At 46.3% G+C, this 18,204-nt stretch overlaps 1 protein-coding gene across 2 annotated transcripts in view; it reads left to right on the top strand.

The window, feature by feature from the left end:
* The window catches only part of SDK2 (sidekick cell adhesion molecule 2), a 406,671-nt gene extending 388,811 nt beyond the window's left edge, over positions 1-17,860 (top strand). For both annotated transcript variants that reach the window (XM_069953635.1, XM_069953634.1), the window contains 9 exons: positions 83-269; positions 2,362-2,499; positions 3,125-3,286; positions 4,058-4,183; positions 4,531-4,695; positions 4,839-4,979; positions 5,066-5,204; positions 6,816-6,942; positions 10,749-17,860. In XM_069953635.1, the coding sequence (XP_069809736.1) occupies positions 83-269; positions 2,362-2,499; positions 3,125-3,286; positions 4,058-4,183; positions 4,531-4,695; positions 4,839-4,979; positions 5,066-5,204; positions 6,816-6,942; positions 10,749-11,099 (1,536 nt within the window). In that variant the 3' untranslated portion in view covers positions 11,100-17,860. The remainder of the gene's footprint in view (positions 1-82; positions 270-2,361; positions 2,500-3,124; positions 3,287-4,057; positions 4,184-4,530; positions 4,696-4,838; positions 4,980-5,065; positions 5,205-6,815; positions 6,943-10,748) is intronic.
* The last annotated feature ends 344 nt before the right edge of the window (positions 17,861-18,204 follow it).

Below are 18,204 nucleotides of genomic sequence, written 5' to 3'. Positions count from 1 at the left end.
CAACTTTCCTAGATAGAATTGTTTCTAACATTTTAAGGGGATATAGCTTGTCATAAACCCAAGTGATATTCTCTATACACAGATCTACTACTGGGAATCCTCACGGGTCAATGAGACGGAGAAAGTTAGAACCCTGTTTCTGCCCGAGAGTGGGGTGAAGATTAAGAACCTGACCGGCTACACCACCTACCTCATCAGCGTGGCGGCCTTCAACACGGCCGGAGATGGTCCACGCAGTCATCCCATCCGCGGCCAGACGCAGCAAGCAGGTGAGGAACACAAGCTACACTCCATGTTACCACCAGCTGAATATGGAGGCAATGCAGCCCCAACACAAAGCAGGTTCTCCATAGCATTTTACTGTTTTCCTTAATATTCTGTCCACTAGGTGTCACTCTCACTTCTTTTCCTATTCGGCAGCTAAAGGCACACTAAGGGCTCTGTAACACGGGAAGATTATCGCTCTAAAAATCGTTATATCGTTAAGATTTAAACGATAACTGTTTTTCGTTTAATTGCAGGCAACGATTAAACGACCAAACCTTCTCCTATGTCACTATCCTTACTTACCCACCAACCCTTCTCCTATGTCACTATCCTTACTTACCTACCGACCCTTCTCCTATGTCACTATCCTTACTTACCTACCGACCCTTCTCCTATGTCACTATCCTTACCTACCAATCCTTCTCCTATATCACTATCCTTACCCACCAACCAACCCTTCTCCTATGTCACTATCCTTACCTACTAACCCTTCTCCTATGTCATTATCCTTACCTACCAAACCTTCTCCTATGTCACTATCCTTACCTACTAACCCTTCTCCTATGTCACTATCCTTACCTACCAAACCTTCTCCTATGTCACTGTCCTTACCTACCAAACCTTCTCCTATGTCACTATCCTTACCTACCAACCTTCTCCTATGTCACTATCCTTACCTACCAACCCTTCCCCTATGTCACTATCCTTACCTACCACACCTTCTCCTATGTCACTATCCTTAGTTACCAACCCTTCTCCTGTGTCACTATCCCTACCTACCAAACCTTCTCCTATGTCACTATCCTTACCTACCAACCCTTCTCCTATATCACTATCCTTACCTACCAACCCTTCCCCTATGTCACTATCCTTACCTACCAACCCTTCTCCTATATCACTATCCTTACCTACCAACCCTTCCCCTATGTCACTATCCTTACCTACCAACCCTTCCCCTATGTCACGATCCTTACCTACCAATCCTTCTCCTATGTCACTATCCCTACCTACCAACCCTTCTCCTATATCACTATCCTTACCTACCAACCCTTCTCCTATATCACTATCCTTACCTATCAACCCTTCTCCTATGTCAATATCCTTACCTACCAACCCTTCTCCTATGTCACTATCCTTACCTACAAAACCTTCTCCTATATCACTATACTTACCTACCGACCCTTCTCCTATGTCACTATCCTTACCTACCAACCCTTCTCCTATGTCACTATCCTTACCTACCAATCCTTCTCCTATGTCACTATCCTTACCTACCAACCAACCCTTCTCCTATGTCACTATCCTTACCTACCAACCCTTCTGATAATCTGAACTCCTGATACTCCGGCACACCGTTCCACCTTTAATACCTTTTTTTCCGCCCTGCTTCATCCCGGCAGCTGTGATTTTGCTATCTATAATTTATCACTAAGTTTCCGGCATTATCCACCGCTGGATGGAGAGGGCTGTGAGGATTACATAACATGCAGCGGTCTCTGCGCGCCGCACACTTCTCCCTGAGCAGTCAGACGCCCCCCTGAGCCAATTCCCTGGCCGGCTGTAACAACGTCAAGTGCCATTAGCCTGTGTGCAGTGCGGCGCTGCCCTGGTCCCTGAGTGTTATCGGCTCTGACACCCCCTCATTTATCGCGCTTAGTGCTCCTCATCCTGACAGGAGCGCACAACAAGAACGGCCGCCACCTCAGCTGTCAGCGGCTGGTCCAGCCATCCTGTCACTATGGTAACGGTGCTGTGAACAGTAAAGGGCAGGGACGCCGTGGCACCATCTCTGTGCCAGGTCGCACCTTTTCTAACACATACGCGTGGAGTTCTGCCTCCTGACCTCCGCTCTCCTCACACACATCTCTGCAGATATTCCGGTCCGGCGACATTTCTCAGTGGTTACATCGTTTACCCGGAGGTGATAACCTGCCAAGATGGAGCGGAGGAATTTAGAGGAATTGTAGACAGGTGTAACACGACCATGGGTGCTGTACTAGTCCGTCACGGGTCATAATGTCAGGGATCAGGCCATATAGCACGTGTGCCACCATGTTGCCTCCCTGTACTAATCTCACATCTGCTTTATTACAGCCCCCAGCGCCCCAGCAGCCCTGAGGTTCAGTGAACTGACCACCACGTCAGTGAATGTATCCTGGGATGCCCCTATTTACCCCAATGGCATTCTGGAAGGATACAGACTGGTCTATGAGCCCTGCACACCGGTAGACGGTAAGCCAATTCTGTCTAATAGGAGCGAAACAGCGCCACTCCTGGACACAGGTTGTGTGTGGTATTACAGCTCAATTATATTCACTTCAGTAGAACTGAGCTGTGATACCACACACAAACTGAGGACAAGAGGGGCGCTGTTTCTTGGAGGGAAGTGACTGTTTTCGTGGATAACCCCTTTAAGCGAGCTGAGCTGCAATAGTTGACACAACCAACAGACAAGCATGTATGGAAACCAGCAGCCATGTGTCTCCAAGGATGGGACCAAAGGTGTAATAATATTCCTTCCATAAAGACGTAGGAAGACGTACAGGCCATTCATCATTCTTGCTCCACTGGGAATTCTGGGAAGAAAGGATATGTTAAAGGAATTATCCAGTTTTTTTTTTTGTTTTTTTTTAAAAGCATGGCTACTTTCTTACAAAACAGCGCTACCCCTGGTCTCAGGTTGTGTGCGGTATTACAATTCAGTTACGTTAATTTCAATGGAATTGAGCTGCAAAACCCCTACACCCAACCTGAGTTCAAGAGCCGTGCTGTTTCTGGAGGAAAGCAGCCATGTTTTTCTAAGCCTGGACAATCCCTTTAACTCTACTGATCTATACAATTTTCTTTTGTCCGTCAGGAATCAGTAAGATAGTAACAGTGGATGTGAAGGGGAACAGTCCCCTGTGGATGAAGCTGAAGGACCTTGCCGAGGGGGTGACTTACCGTTTCCGAATAAGGGCCAAGACTTTCACGTATGGACCGGATGTTGAAGCCAACGTGACTACAGGACCAGGAGATGGTATAAATGTCTTTAAGTAAAGCAAATCTCTTCCGCACTATGCAATAGACATGTTTAGGCCTCACTGGCCAACCACCTAATGTCTATAGGGGCCTCCCGACCCTCCATCGTCCATCAGGGGGAATAAGGATCAGGCAAGTTGGATTTTAAGTGCCTGATCTTTTATCCTTGGGATGTAAGCTGCTGCCTGAAGAGTCTGGCAGCGGCTTACCCCCTACACATGAATGCTTGGCCATGCCAATGCAGAGGGGGGGTAAGGAAAGGCAGTTTACATTGGGAGTGGCTTTACAACGTAGTCCATCAGGTTCTGCCGCTAAGGTCTGTCATTCTGATGGGAAGAATAGGGCTGCATGCTGTGTTATATGGAGGGATCCGGCACAGGTGTGAACAGGGCCTAACAATACCCAATATAATACGGAAATGGACCCCAAAGACTTACGCGGGGGCCACATGTCATGTACTACACTCTCAGCCGTGAATGCATGTCACCCCTCTAAGTACTAACAAAACTCAGGCAGGAGCCGAGCAAACGTCTTGAGATCTAATCCCGGTGTTATGTGTGACACAAATCTTCCCCGGAGCTGCTGCCAGCCGCTAATCCTTCCAGACAGTATAATTCCCATAACCAGGGAGTATTCCTCAGAGATGTATGAATAATGTATACACAGCAGAGCCTCGTGCCCCCGTACTGTGACTCCATTACTGGTCTGTACTCCCTTCTAGGTACAGGCGGCCATATTGTAACATAATCTGTTCCCTTTCTAACACTAGGGGCTCCGGGACCTCCGGGGGTTCCTTCCATCTCCAGATACAGCTCATTGATTGCCATCCAATGGTCAAGTGGGGACCCAGGGAAAAGCCCCATTACCAGATACGTTATAGAGGCCCGGCCCTCAGGTACGTACGACCGGCCAGGCTTCCTGCAGGCCCAGCTTCAGTTCTCTTGATAGTAGATCGGTCTTGCACGGAATGATGCTGTCGGTTAAATATAAGGAATGTGATGGGAATACAACGGACCTTGTGTAGGTCATGGGTCTCCAAACCGCGGCCCTCCAGCTGTTGCGAAACTACAACTCCCATCATGCCTGGACAGCTAAAGCTTTGGATTCGCCTGTCCAGGCATGATGGGAAATGTAGTTTTGCAACAGCTGGAGTGCCGCAGTTTGGAGACCCATGTTGTAGAGGATTGACGTCTGTATTATACCTGTGCGTCAGACCTGTATACAGCGTATTTCTCTCCTCAGATGAAGGATTATGGGACATACTCATCAAGGACATCCCCAAGGAAGCCACCTCCTACACCTTCAGCATAGACATCCTGAAGCAGGGCGTGAGCTATGACTTCCGGGTCATTGCTGTCAATGATTATGGATACGGGACCCCCAGCCCACCCTCCACGTCTGTATCAGGTGTGTGTGAGTTGATGTCATATGTCCTGTTATACAGTCTGATGTAGTTCTGTCCTCCCGGATACATATACTGTTTGTTGAAGATCTGAAACGCGTCGGTCTTGGACTGAGGGGCTAATTTTCCCATTCTTGTTTTAATACAGCCACAAAAGCCAACCCGTTCTACGAGGAGTGGTGGTTCCTGGTGGTCATCGCCCTCATTGGCCTCATTTTCATCCTTCTGCTGGTCTTCGCTTTGATCATTCGAGGACAGAGCAAAAAATACGCCAAAAAATCTGATTCAGGTGAGCGGATGTGTCATGGCGGCTGGGGGGCTCTGACTGACTATCTCCCATCACAACTGCTTATGTATCTCTATGCTCCCGAACAGGGTGTAATCCTAAGAACAGCACCCTGGGCCACGGAGAGATGGTGAGTCTGGATGAGAGCAGGTTCCCCGCTCTGGAGCTCAACAACCGGCGGCTCTCGGTGAAGAATTCTTTCTGCAGGAAGAACGGGATATACACAAGGTGAGCCATGTCAGGGGCCATCTTTTATAATCCTGAGATAGATGAGGAGTAGTCAGCAACCTGCGGATCTCCAGATGTTACATAACTACAACTCCCAGCATGCCCTGACCATCTGCAGCCACTTCCATTTCTGGTGCAGTTATAATACAGAATCTGATTTGATAAACTTTTTGCAGGCTATACATGAGTATTGTCCTCTGTGATCCCTTCAGATCAATCAACTTAGATAATTAAAGGGGTACTCTGGCGATTTTTTTTATTTCTTCCAAATTATATGGTGTCAGAAAGTTATATTGATATATAATTTACTTTTATTTAAAAATCTTCAGTCTTCCAGTACGTATCAGCTGCTGCATGTCCTGCAGAAAGTGGTGTATTCTTTCCAGTCTGACACAGTGCTGCCACCTCTGTCCATGTCAGGAACTGTCCAGAGCAGGAGAGGTTTTCTATGGGGATTTGCTGCTGCTCTGGACAGTTCCTGACATGGACAGAGGTGGCAGCAGAGAACACTGTGTCAGACTGGAAAGAATACACCACTTCCTGCAGGACATACAGCAGCTGATAAGTAATGGAATACAGGAGATTTTTAAACAGAAGTAAATTACAAATCTACAAACTTTCTGACACCAGGTGATTTGAAAGAAAAAGAAAAATTGCCAGAGTACCCCTTTAATTCGCTGAATTCCCCTTTAAGTACTATGGAACAAATTATTTATGGAGAAAGTGAAAGAGATAAGTGTGCGATACTCAATGTATCGGCTCTGAGTGCCCCATGCTGTCCATTCTCTCTGGTACCCGGAGAAGTTCCCGTGTTCTTCTCTTCTAGTAGATCTGTCTCTGAGCCAAGAGCCTCCACTCTACAGCTAAGTGGTTGGCACAGGGTGCGGCTTGTTTTAGAGGTCGTCTCTGCCTCTTGATATTCACGTCTCGTCCTGGTAACGTTCATGGAGTCGTCCCGCTGGTGCAGTCACAAAGGCCGCTCTGTTAGAGACGTAACCGTATAAGCAGCTCTTAGAGGGAAGAGAAGGGCTGCGGAGTGTTACAGGCTGGCATGGGGGGGGGGGGAAGGGGCGGGAAACGCTCACACACCAAACGCAACGGCTCCCGACACTAGAAAATACAGCGGTAACCGATTCATCTTCTAAGGTCCGTGACTTCACAATAACGGCCTCAGCTCCGACCTGTCACTTATAGACAGATACTACTTCCCACTCCAGCATTGGGGACTAATAGCCTCTATTGTCGGTAGCCCTATAGGTCTTATTACATGAAAGGATTATCGGCCGCACTTAGTCATTACTGGCCATTCTGGCCGATAATCGGGATTATTCAACATGTCCTATTACACCAAACAATTATGTCAGCACGGTGCTCCATGTATTAGGAGCGGGGGTAGCAGGCCGCCGCTGACTACAATGGGCAGTCGTAGCAGCTGTAGAGTTCTATGGTGTCAGACTGTAGGATTATCCTGGTCTAATCATCTATACACACATCTACGATTCCAGGGACCAAGCACCCACATGGAGCAGATCAGCAGGAGGTGGACTATTGGTTGGTATTCGGATAATGGGGGGTTATATAATATTTTTTCCCCCATCTTCTTCCTCTCAGGTCTCCGCCCCGTCCCAGTCCCGGGAGCCTTCACTACTCAGATGAGGACGTTGCCAAGTACAATGACCTAATCCCGGCCGAGAGTGGCAGCCTGACCGAAAAGCCCTCGGAGGTGTCAGACTCGCAGGTGAGGACCGTGCCTGCTCCATAGGGGTCTCACTGTAAAAACGCAGATGGTGATGACTGTCTGCTGGAAGGGCTGCCCATTGAAGAGAGTGGCGGCCTGCTGTTACACTGAGTGACAGGCAGCAGATCGCCGTCTTTGAATATGTTAAATATATAAATGATCAGCTGACTTTATGCAGGTCAGCTGATCATTGCCTTTTAACGTCTCCTATTGCACCAAACTATTATCGGCTGGAAATCCACCAAGCACGGCCCATAACCATTTGGTGTAATAAGACCCTTACTCTGAGCTGACATCCGGTCAGAGACACAGGGCGCAGATTAGCACCATACCATGGGAATAAACGGCGCTCAAAACAAGAAAATACAGAGATGAACAATCCGCAGGTAAACTTGGAATTTCTGCCCCTTTTTTCCCTGCAGCGGCCTCTGCAGGTGAAATGTGGTATTACACAGCAGCCTTTTAGATGAATGGCCACCAAGGTAAAAAAGGATGACTGAGAAGTCAGCCAACTCCACCATTATCAGCCATCTCCCAGACATGAGGAGAGAAGGGAGAGAAGGATCAGGCATGGAGATTTGTAGCTAACCCATCCTTTTGTTCTCAGAGAGATAAGCCGCCATCAGATGGGTCTGGCAGCGACTAACCTTCCCTCTCCCCATTCACAATACATGAACATTAAGCTGATCCAACATTTGTGTGACGAGGAGAAAGAGAGTAGGTGACCCCCCCTGCATGATGCGGTATACGGACGGGGGGGGGTCTTATCCATTTATTTATAACAATGAAGTCAGATCACTGTCCGCTGACCTGGGGAGCCAGAGATACAGGACACGCTGCTCCACATAGGTCATATTGCTTTCAGTCGGCACACAATGGCGCTGATTGTGGCGGTGAAAGGCAATCTTTTGAGGTTAGAGGGTGTTCCCTGGAATAGGCGCACATTGTACAGGGTGTGCCGAGACCTTCGATACCGCAGAGAGCGCACAAAAAGCTGGAAATAAAGCCGTGTGAGCGGATACAGACAGCTGTCAGCGGCATATTTCTGTGGGGCGATGGAGGATGTGACCGTCTCACCTGAGAGCACGAAACAAAGAGACTGTATAAACCTGCAGAGGCTCCTGATCCAGCGCAGCTGACTTTAACCCATTCACTGCTGCTCTGGAATTTTTCTGCCCGAGGGTGTACAACACAGTGACCTGCATTTTACCTGTACACCCAGGTGTGAGTGACATTGCTGGATGAACCTCTGACGGCCCGGAAATATACAAAAAGCGTTTGACCCCGTGCACACAGACCATTAGGGCATGCTGTCTAAGAACACTACTGAGGATATTAGAGGGGAACTCAAGAAAAAAAAAAAAAGTTTTCACATACACTTGAGACAGAACGTTATACAGATTTGTAATTTACTTCTACAAAAAAAAAAAAAAATCTCAAGTCTTCCTATACTTATCAGCTGCTGCATGTCGTGCAGGAAGTGATGTATTTTCAGTCTGACACAGTGCTCTCTGCTGCCACCTCTGTCCATGTCAGGAACTGTCCAGAGCAGGAGCAAATCCCCATAGAAAACCTCTCCTGCTCTGGACAGTTCCTGACATGGACAGAGGTGGCAGCAGAGAGCACTGTGTCACACTGGAGAAAATACCCCACTTCTTGCAGGACATACAGCAGCTGATAAGGACTGGAGATTTTTTAAATAGAAGTATGGGGATACGGACCAGCACAGGCATTACTCTTCCACCCTATGGTCCTGTATCGTTTACAGTGGACTCGGTGGGTTAAAGTAATCTATAGATTGATCACTAGTTAGCCGTCCCCTGGACTGGAAACCCCCCAACACCCGCAGTGTGCGGCTCCTCAGCCCTGGACTAAGAAAGCAGAGAATATGTCCCAGATCCAAAGTCAATATGAGTAATAGAGAACCCTGGCACTTGTGTCGTGATCATAGGTCACAGGGTAGACCACGCCAGGAAACACAACCCTGCTGAAGTCACACCCCACCCAGATTTCTGGGGTGCCCCTGGGCTCTCTGCCACTTAAAGGTACAGCAGCACAGTACACACAGTGACACATCAGACTTACTGGTCATCGTAGTAGTCAGAACTTGTGACTATGCATTGGAGGTCACTCAGTTGTTGGGGGATCATTCTACAGCGCAGGTGTCAAACACGCAGCCCTCCAGCTGTTACAAAACTACAACTCCCATTATGCCTGGACAGCCAAAGCTTTGACTTTACTGATGGGAAATGGGGTTCTGCAACAGAATTACTGTTACAGTGGAAATTTTTCCAGGGTTTGGAGCTGAATTGTAATACCACACACCACCTGATGACAGAGGTGGTGCTGTTTTTGCAAGGAAGCAGCTGTGTTTCTGCTAATCCTAGATCACCCCCTTTAAATCTCCGACGAGCGGAGACTTTGGCGCGGCTCTGCTACACCCGGCGCTGTGCCATGGTGGGCATCTGTGCAGGATTTCGGGCTCTCTTACTTCTCTATTGATGATGATTCGGTTAATACCCCGTAGCCGCCCGGTTACAGATGAGGCAAATCGGGCAGAAAATTCCAGTGAACGCTGTGCGAGTCTATTAGATCTAACAAGGCCGAGCGGAGCGGATTGGCAGATCCCTGACAGGGCACTTCATCCGTGTCCGTAATGTGATGAATTAGACAGATTCATTTAGGAGCGGGCACTGCTGGCCGCCTGTCAGAGCTGCTAGGCCTCTGTGTTCTGCCAGTGTAAAATGGCATTACTATAGGAACGCCACTATACTGACTGGGTAAACAAGCCGCACCTTCTCCAAGACAGGCAGCGGCTTACAGGATCCCTCCCAGGGACAGGTCTGCGGTTTGCAGCGTACGGGCAGCGAGATGAGCGCCCAGCAGGTATCTGCTTGTGATACCAGCCCTGTTCCTGTGATCCCTCCAGCTATGCCAGTCTGTACATGTAAATAAATGTATATAGTACACCCGACCAGGGGCAGATGTTGGTATTCAGGAGTTGGATGACATGTTAGAGATCACTAAGCATGAACGGAATTGACTTGAAAGGGTTTTCCACTCAGACATAACCTTTGATATGTTGCTGCCCATGGTGAGACTAACAATTCCTTCTATACTTATTATCTATTCAGTTTCCTTCCCCCAGTGCTGCTTTTTGCTGAAAACACAAAAATCTGTGTGTGAGCTTTCCACCCTCCTCCCGGCTGATGTAAACAAGTCCCTGGCAGGCTGTATCTGTAACATTGTAGCTTCTTTGTAATTCTGGGAGGATTAATCACAGCAAGTTCAACAGCAACTTTACCTCAGAATAACCCCTTCCAGCTTGATAAAGAAGCTACAGTGTTACAGATAAAGCCAGTCAGGGACTTTTGGGTCTTCAGCAGAAATCAGCAGCTGAGAACTGGGGGAAGGAGACTGAATAGATAATAACAAGTATGGAAGGAATGGTTAGTCCCCTATCATAGCAAAAGTTATGTTTGAGCCGAATATCCCTTTAGGGTACGTTCACACTTACCAGATCCGCAGCAGATTTCATTTAAATAACTGAACACAGCCTCAAATCTGCTGCGGATCATGTAGGTGTGAACGCACCCTTAAAGTATAAGGGTATGTTCACACTGAGTAAAATAGGCAACATTCCTATGGGAGAGGTCGTGCTCCTCCGCTGCCGCCGCTCTCTGCGCGGAGGAGTGACATGTCAAAATTCTGCCTATTTTACTAAGTGTGAACATACCCTTACTGTGGTGTATTAGTTGTGGACTTTAACTGCTAACTTGTTGTTACTTTGCCTTTATCTGACGCAGGGGAGCGACAGTGAATATGAAGTGGACCAGAACCAGCAGAAGACCCATTCCTTTGTCAACCATTACATCAGCGACCCGACTTACTACAACTCCTGGCGACGGCAGCAGAAAGGCATCTCCAGGGCACATGCCTACAACTATACAGACGAGCCCGAGGACTCTGAACACTGTATTATACCAAACAGCAACAGCAGCCAACAAGGCAGCCTGTATAGGCCCAAATCCAGCCGGACTCCAACCCCTCAGCAGCCTCCGAGCCTTCCCACCCAGCAGAACCCCATATATCGGCCCCCCAGCAGCCTGGCCCCATCATCCCGCGCCCCAATCGCCGGCTTTTCCTCCTTCGTTTGATAAAACTTGCATCGTTTTACCATTGTTTCTTTGAATTTCAAGAAGCAGATAAATATATATTATATATAAAGAGGTATGTGTGTATATATGCATATACATATATATATGAAGAGGGAAGAGACTGCTGGAGATTGTGTTGGAGACAATCAATCGCAAACCTAGATCTTCATTTTGCTGCTTCTGTTATGTATAATATTCCAAAGGTTTTGGGTGCAAAAAAAAAAAAAAATGCAGATACAATGGATGCAAAGATACTTCTGAACCAAGGATACCTACGGCGTACCTTCATATATATAGCAAATGTTTGGTTTGGCCGCCAAAGACTGGCCAATGGATGGGGCACATCCCTCTCTCCCGGACAGAAGATGGCTTTTACAATAGGACCATATCGCACACCCCCTCCTTTGTGTTCACACCAATGGATTAAGGACTATATAGAAGCCTACAGGTGCCACAAGGACAATATGGTGTACTAGGTGCCACACGTGAAGCCAAAAGTTTTAAAAATGGCGCCAGGGCTACAGCCAAAATACTTAAATTTTTAAAAAAAGAAAAAAAAATTACTATGAAACAAGGTGTAAACCATTTGTAGCTACCAACCAGGGTACATTGAGTGGTGGGCGACAGCCTTCACTTATTGAAGGAGCAGGAAATGTCATCAATGGTAACCCATATCATCCATCCTAGTCAAACTTACGAGGGGGATTAATGTATGGGCTACTTCTATTATTGCAACTCATAAATCCTCTACTCCTGGCTGTACAAGAGTCAGAGCTTTCCCAGGAATCATGGTTACTTGTACATATTTGCTCCTAGACAGCCGTGTAGGTATAGTAGCGGCTTCCTCTGCAGTTGCTATGGGCCCATGGACAGGGGGTACCCATCCGAGCTGGCCTCATTCCTCGTCACTATGTGAACGTCTGCAGTACTCGTCCTCTTCTACAAACGCTGCAGAGTTTAGGAGAATCGCCCTAGTCTGGTAGGAGGATGGCGGTGATGTTCTAGATCCACCTCTCCCAAGATTGAGGGGTCATGGTATCATGAGCCAGCTTCGATAAAAGGGTCCCCCTCTCCATTGTGTGCCCCTACTAGTAGCTAAGAGGGTTCAGTGACAAAGTGAGGCTTTGGTTTTATTTATCCTCTGACGTGTCATTGGCGGGTTCCATAAGATGGGGCGCCCTTCAGCAGAAACGGGGCTCCATCTCTATAACTTTATGTCCAACGGTAGATTACGCTCCTTAGAATGGCAGCGTCCAGTCTCATGAATATGAAAATCTCTGAACCTACTTCAAACTCTAAGGCTCATGAGAGCCGATAGAAGGTCATGTGATCATCGATGAAGGTTCCAGCTCATGGGCCCTCACCAATGTCATCCTCCAGAACAGGGATCTCCCAACTCGTGGAGCTCCAGTATGCTTCCATAGTTTCTGCGACAGCTGGAGAACCACAGGTTGGAGACCAATGTTCTACAAGATGGTGAATGTCAGAGCTTCCATTTAACCTAAAGATAAGGAGTTTGTCGACCTCCCTTATTGCAGTATTATCCGAGGACAGGAATGTGGTGATGATCGTGTGTTTGGTGAAACTATATCTGGATGAAAGTTTTGTAGGACCTAGTAATATTTACAGCAGTCCTATAGAGTATATACTGTTGCATTGGTTTAAAGGTACTTGAATCCGTTGTACTAAATAATGCCGTGGGACTGTGTTACCAAGTGTAACCGGTACTAGGCCGTGTCCTCCTCATATGCTGTGGGACAGGGATGAAGAACCTTCCGACCTCTAGCTGTTGCAAAACTACAATTCCCACCATGACTGGACAGCCAAAGCAAAGCTGGATTGCCAAAGGTTCCCTATGCCTACTGTAAGAGGACTGAAAATATAGTAGGAATAAGTGAATGCCACGTCATGGATTGGATTGCCTTTAAGGTAGTTGGTGCAGTGAGCCTCGGCGTCCACAGTATTAAGAAATTACTATTTATTTTTTTAAATAGATAAAAATGTGTTTATGACATATAAGTGTTATCCCCCAGCACTATCCGTGGTCTGCATCGTAATGGGAGGATCCTGGGCTCACCCTCCGCAGATGCTTTTGGTGGTGATCAGGGATGAAGAACTTTCCGACCTCCACCTATTTCAAGACTACAATTCCCATCATCCCTGGCTGTCCATTGTAGTTTTGAAATAAGTGGAAGGCCGCAGGTTCTCCATCCCAGTGGTAGATGAACAAATACTGAATATAATGCCTTCTGCTCACCCGGCTCCTTAGTATCATGACTCTTATATCGTGAACGTAGAGTGATAGGTGTTTTGTTATGGTAGATCTCTGCATCTTCAGCAGGATCAGGCAAGCTATGGGCACCACCCGCCTCTCCTGGGATTGAGGGGTTTAGCCCATTGGCTGGTCAATCCTCTATTGTATTACCTGAGGTTGGGGGCCATCTAATAGTCACTACCTCTTCTTCTTTCAGTAGTAACAACATGAACGACAGAGACAAACATTCATATAGGAAGGCGTTAGTGACATGATGGAGACAATATAACTTCACCCATGATCCATAGTGATAGATAATTTTTACACATGTAAGGTGGCTGTACGCTTTTACAGCCAATTGCTATTCTTCCTGACACCCCTGACCTTTCCCATACTCATGCTTACTCAATAAGCCACTGGCAGACCACTGGTTGTGGTTTATCATCCATGAGAGATCCATCATGTCCCATCCTTTTTTGCCCTAACAAAACCGAACCTGCCAATTTCGGCAAGACCAGTCTACCATCTAATAGCCATTGGCAAAGTGTTCATTTGGCTTCAGAAGAGAAGGATGCTGCCAGACTCTGCTTCAACACTCCCAATTCTTCACCTCTCCCAGAGAGTCGGGAGACCCCAGTACACGATCAGCCGCTTTGACTGACTGTTCTATAGTGTGTATGCAGCTGGTCAACATCAGGGTAGTCTGGAAGGGCCAGAGGTGTCTGGCAGTGGCTTATTCCCCTCTCCATGAAAACCTGGTACATAGCGGGGGTCAGGATTAATATCAGTCAGTCATAGGCACCATCGCCCGATAGCTCAGGTATAGGAGCACCACCCTCATATACGTGGCATTTGCCTTTACACATCGATTCTAGTTTACTTTTTGTTCTTCTGCAGGTTAGACATATAATTATAAGCCAATTGATTTTTTTTTAGTATAGACCATATCAGTAACGATAGCTTCTCCTATACATGATCTACACAAAACAGATTAACCGTCTATTCTAACCTAGTGACGGCGTCAATAGAACATTGGCTCAAAGATCAACTAGAGGGGAGAATTTGTTGTATTAAATAGCCAGGTGCCAAGCCACACCCTCTTGACTCCACAAAACAGGAAGTTCCTGTCTCTCAGTATGTGTGGCTCCTCCTCACGGCTAAAGGGGCTTGTGGGAAGAGAGTACACAACTTTTCTGTGTAGATTATAGTGTCTGCTAACTCCGCATTGGTCGGAGGTTTAGAAATGCTCCAATCTCAACAAAATTTTACAGGGCAACAGATTCCCTTTAAGAAACAATTTTGGATGAAGACCATTACATAGTTTGCTCGTACACAATTTACATTTTAGAGCATTTTGCCAAGTCTTGATAGTGTAAGGGTTAATTTTCCCAGCTTGTAGAGAATGGAAGGAAACACTAGGATAATATATCCATTTGTCTCACTAGTGGCGGCAGGTTTAATGTGATTAAGATCCCTTCCCGTTTCATTCATTCATTCATTAAATGACGACTGACTGCCCTATTGTCCGGCTAATCTAATCCCACAGAGCGAACAGTTGGTCATGCAGGACACAGTGAAGGCTGCCAAGATGGCGGCTGCAAACTGACTGCTGTAAAGGAATGGTTCCCAATGTGTGGTGGCACTATAACCCCCAGAGTGCCAACCAAAGTGGGAGTCCCAATGACTGGAGAGGAGCAGACTGGAGGCACCTGCAGTACTACACGTTAATCCACTCGTTTACAGCCCTCACCCTATGGATCGATTCTTCTGTGACCAAATAAAGAAAGTGTCACAGTTGAGCAGGTCAGAATGGTCACATTGATGGACGTCAAAGAGCTGTCACCGCTACCTATACCCTATGGCTGACCAGGTCCCGATTAGAGATAAGCGAATCTCGAGCACCCTTGGGTTCTTGAGTTCTTTCCAACCAGAGCGTTCGGCATTTGAATATCAGTGGCTGCTGAAGTTTGATGCAGCCTTAAAGCTGCCTGGAAAACATGGATACAGCCATAGGTCCCTACCCTATAGGCAGTGGGCACTTATAGATTAAGGACTGGGATCTGCTGGTCATGGATATACATGGGGGGGGGGGTCCCAGCCTCAGGACAACCCCTCTACCAAGATCTACACAATGACTGTAAATTGCTAGGACTTTGAGACCACCATAATCCTGGGGTCTATGCCGGCCGCCCTCTCATGTGATACATACCGTCATGTAGTGTTTGTGGAGGGCATGTCCTCGAGATCACTGGGAAATAGCGAGACCTGCTAGATTCATGCCAAAGCCTCATTCTAGTTTCTTTTTAACATGTTTTTTTATGTAAGGGTCTATACTTGGTGCAGAATCATTCTCCGATAATACCAGAACACCCTAGACCAGGGATGGGGAACATTTGGCTATACAGCTGATGCCAAACTACAATTTAGGGATGGAGCAACTGGAGCAAACGTTTGATTACCGGTGGCTGAAGTTGTGGAGAGTTCGGGAAAACATGGATACTGCCTATGGCTCATGACTGTATCCATGTTTTCCAGGACTCCTTAGGGCTGCATCCAACTTTTTCAGCCAACAATAATCAAATGCAGAACGATCTGACTTGAGCATGCTCACGGCTCATCTCTACTACAATCCCTAACATGCCTGGAAAGCCAAAGCTGTGTCTGTCCGGGCATGATGGCAATTGTGGTTTTGCAACAGCTGGAGGGACGTGACGCCCTGCCATAGACCTATCTGAGACATGTGACTTTGTTAAGTTTTTGTAACAAAGTTATTCAGACAGCAGATACACCCAGTCTACCTGGTGAAGACCCACTAAACAACTGCCTATCAGGGTTTTTTTTTGTTTTGTTTTAATGCACTAAAACTACATTCAGACTTTGGAAACAGTCATGTCTGTTGTCTATGAGAGGTTAAAAAACGATTTCACAGGGATCATTGAGGCCAGATCCGCAACCAAGCGAGACATAGGAATCTGCAATTCCCACAGCTGCAATTTTTTATATATAAATGATAACTATAGTATATAAAAACGGCCTTACCGGAGATCACAGCTACACTGTATAACTCTGTACGTGCGAGACAAAAATGGGGAAAAGTGTTACTTTTTGGGGTTCACAGAGCTGCGCTATCCATGCCCGTTACGTCGTCATTGCTGCTTTCACAGACCCCCGAACACCAAATATGTCCATTTCATCCACCAATCCATTGATTTTGGTGGGATGGTTTTTTTTTCATTACTGTTTTGTTACCATCTATGTGTGTTTTATACTGTATACCTATAGCCTGGTTTCTGCATGATGAGCACAGATGCAATTTTATTTCACTAAAATTTCAAGAACGTTCAATAACGATCAGAAATCACAACATTTTACAGAAATAAAGATCACAGCCGGTCTGTTTATGGAGGGGTCTTTTTTGTTTGTTGGGGTTTTTTTGTATTTAGCTTTGACTGATTTACTGGATTGGCCAATGAATGCTGTTTCCTATTTGGTTTGCACTCGTGTCTTTTATTCTGTGTAATCCCAGTTATGATTTTACATTTCTACTGACAGAATTTCACTTTTTTTACATCCAAAAATGCTTAAAATTGTCTAAATTTGTATTTTATTTTTTTTTATTATTTTCTACCTACACAATATAAAAATAGTTCCATTTTGATTTACTAGGCCGCCTTCTAGACTGGTGGTGCTCAATCTTATTATTTCCTTATTGGGGTCCTGAGTGTGTGTGTGTATATGTGTATATATAATATAGATGGCCATAACTGTAAAAGTACTTCCCCATACACAGGGAACTAATCCCTCTGAGAACAATAAAGTTGGGTGTTCAAAATCCACTCATGCTCCACCCTTCTCTCCACCTACATCAGCTGCTGGTCAAGTCGGGAGGCCGCTTGAACAGGGATGGGAAACCTTCGGCCCTCCAGCTGTTGGGCCAAGGGTTCCCCATATCCCTGCCTTAGAGAGTTGGCCAAACTTGTCAACCTCATATATATTTTATAATAAAATATAAGATGTAGGGGCACCTATCCTGTCTACAAATACACACAGTCATAGTATATAGTCCAATATGGAGACTAGTATGGCCTCATAGACATCTATACAGCCTATAACTCCAAACTACTCAGAGACAATTCTAAAGATGTCCCCCCAACTACCAGTATTTTGACTCTTTCCTACAGGATAGGAACAATTCCATTAGTTCCCAAAGTTCTGGAAGTTCCCACAAGTAACTATAAATCCCGTTCCTAATGTGACCGTATCCTGTAAGTGTCCACACTGAGAGCCCAGGAGCTTAACCATGGAGCCTCCACCTCGAGTCGCTGTCTAGACCTATGTAACCACCACCATGTTTGTCGCCCGGGTGGAACGGCGCTGTCCTGACCATTTCAATGATCATGTTTATTTTCTAATATATGTGGCATCGGTTTTTGCATCGTTGTAAATTCATAAAAGTAAATTTATTTTTGTTATCAAAAAGTGTATAATAAAAACCGGTGGGAAATGATCAGTGTGTAAAAGACAGATGTTATATATCAAGATGTGCAATGGGCGGGGGTCATTGCCTGGGGTTCAGGGGAATTGTTATGCACTTATGGGGAGATTCATGTGTGGTATTTGGGGCAGGAAACATTGCATATGACCTGGTATCGCTGCAGCATAGGAAGCCTATAGACAGTGGGGACAGATGATGCCACCCCTGCTTAAAGGGTTACTTCAGGGAAAATATTTTTCTTTCAAATCAACTGGTTCCAAAAAGTTATAAAGATTTGTAATTTACTTCTATTTAAAACTCTCCAGTCTTACAGTACTTATCAGCTGCTGTATGTCCGGAAGGAAGTGCACAGTGCT

This window comes from Dendropsophus ebraccatus, chromosome 14 (assembly GCF_027789765.1).
Source record: "Dendropsophus ebraccatus isolate aDenEbr1 chromosome 14, aDenEbr1.pat, whole genome shotgun sequence".
In the NCBI taxonomy this organism is placed as follows: domain Eukaryota; kingdom Metazoa; phylum Chordata; class Amphibia; order Anura; family Hylidae; genus Dendropsophus; species Dendropsophus ebraccatus.
Note: the sequence above shows the minus strand (reverse complement) of the source record. Positions and strands in the feature narration are given on the sequence as shown.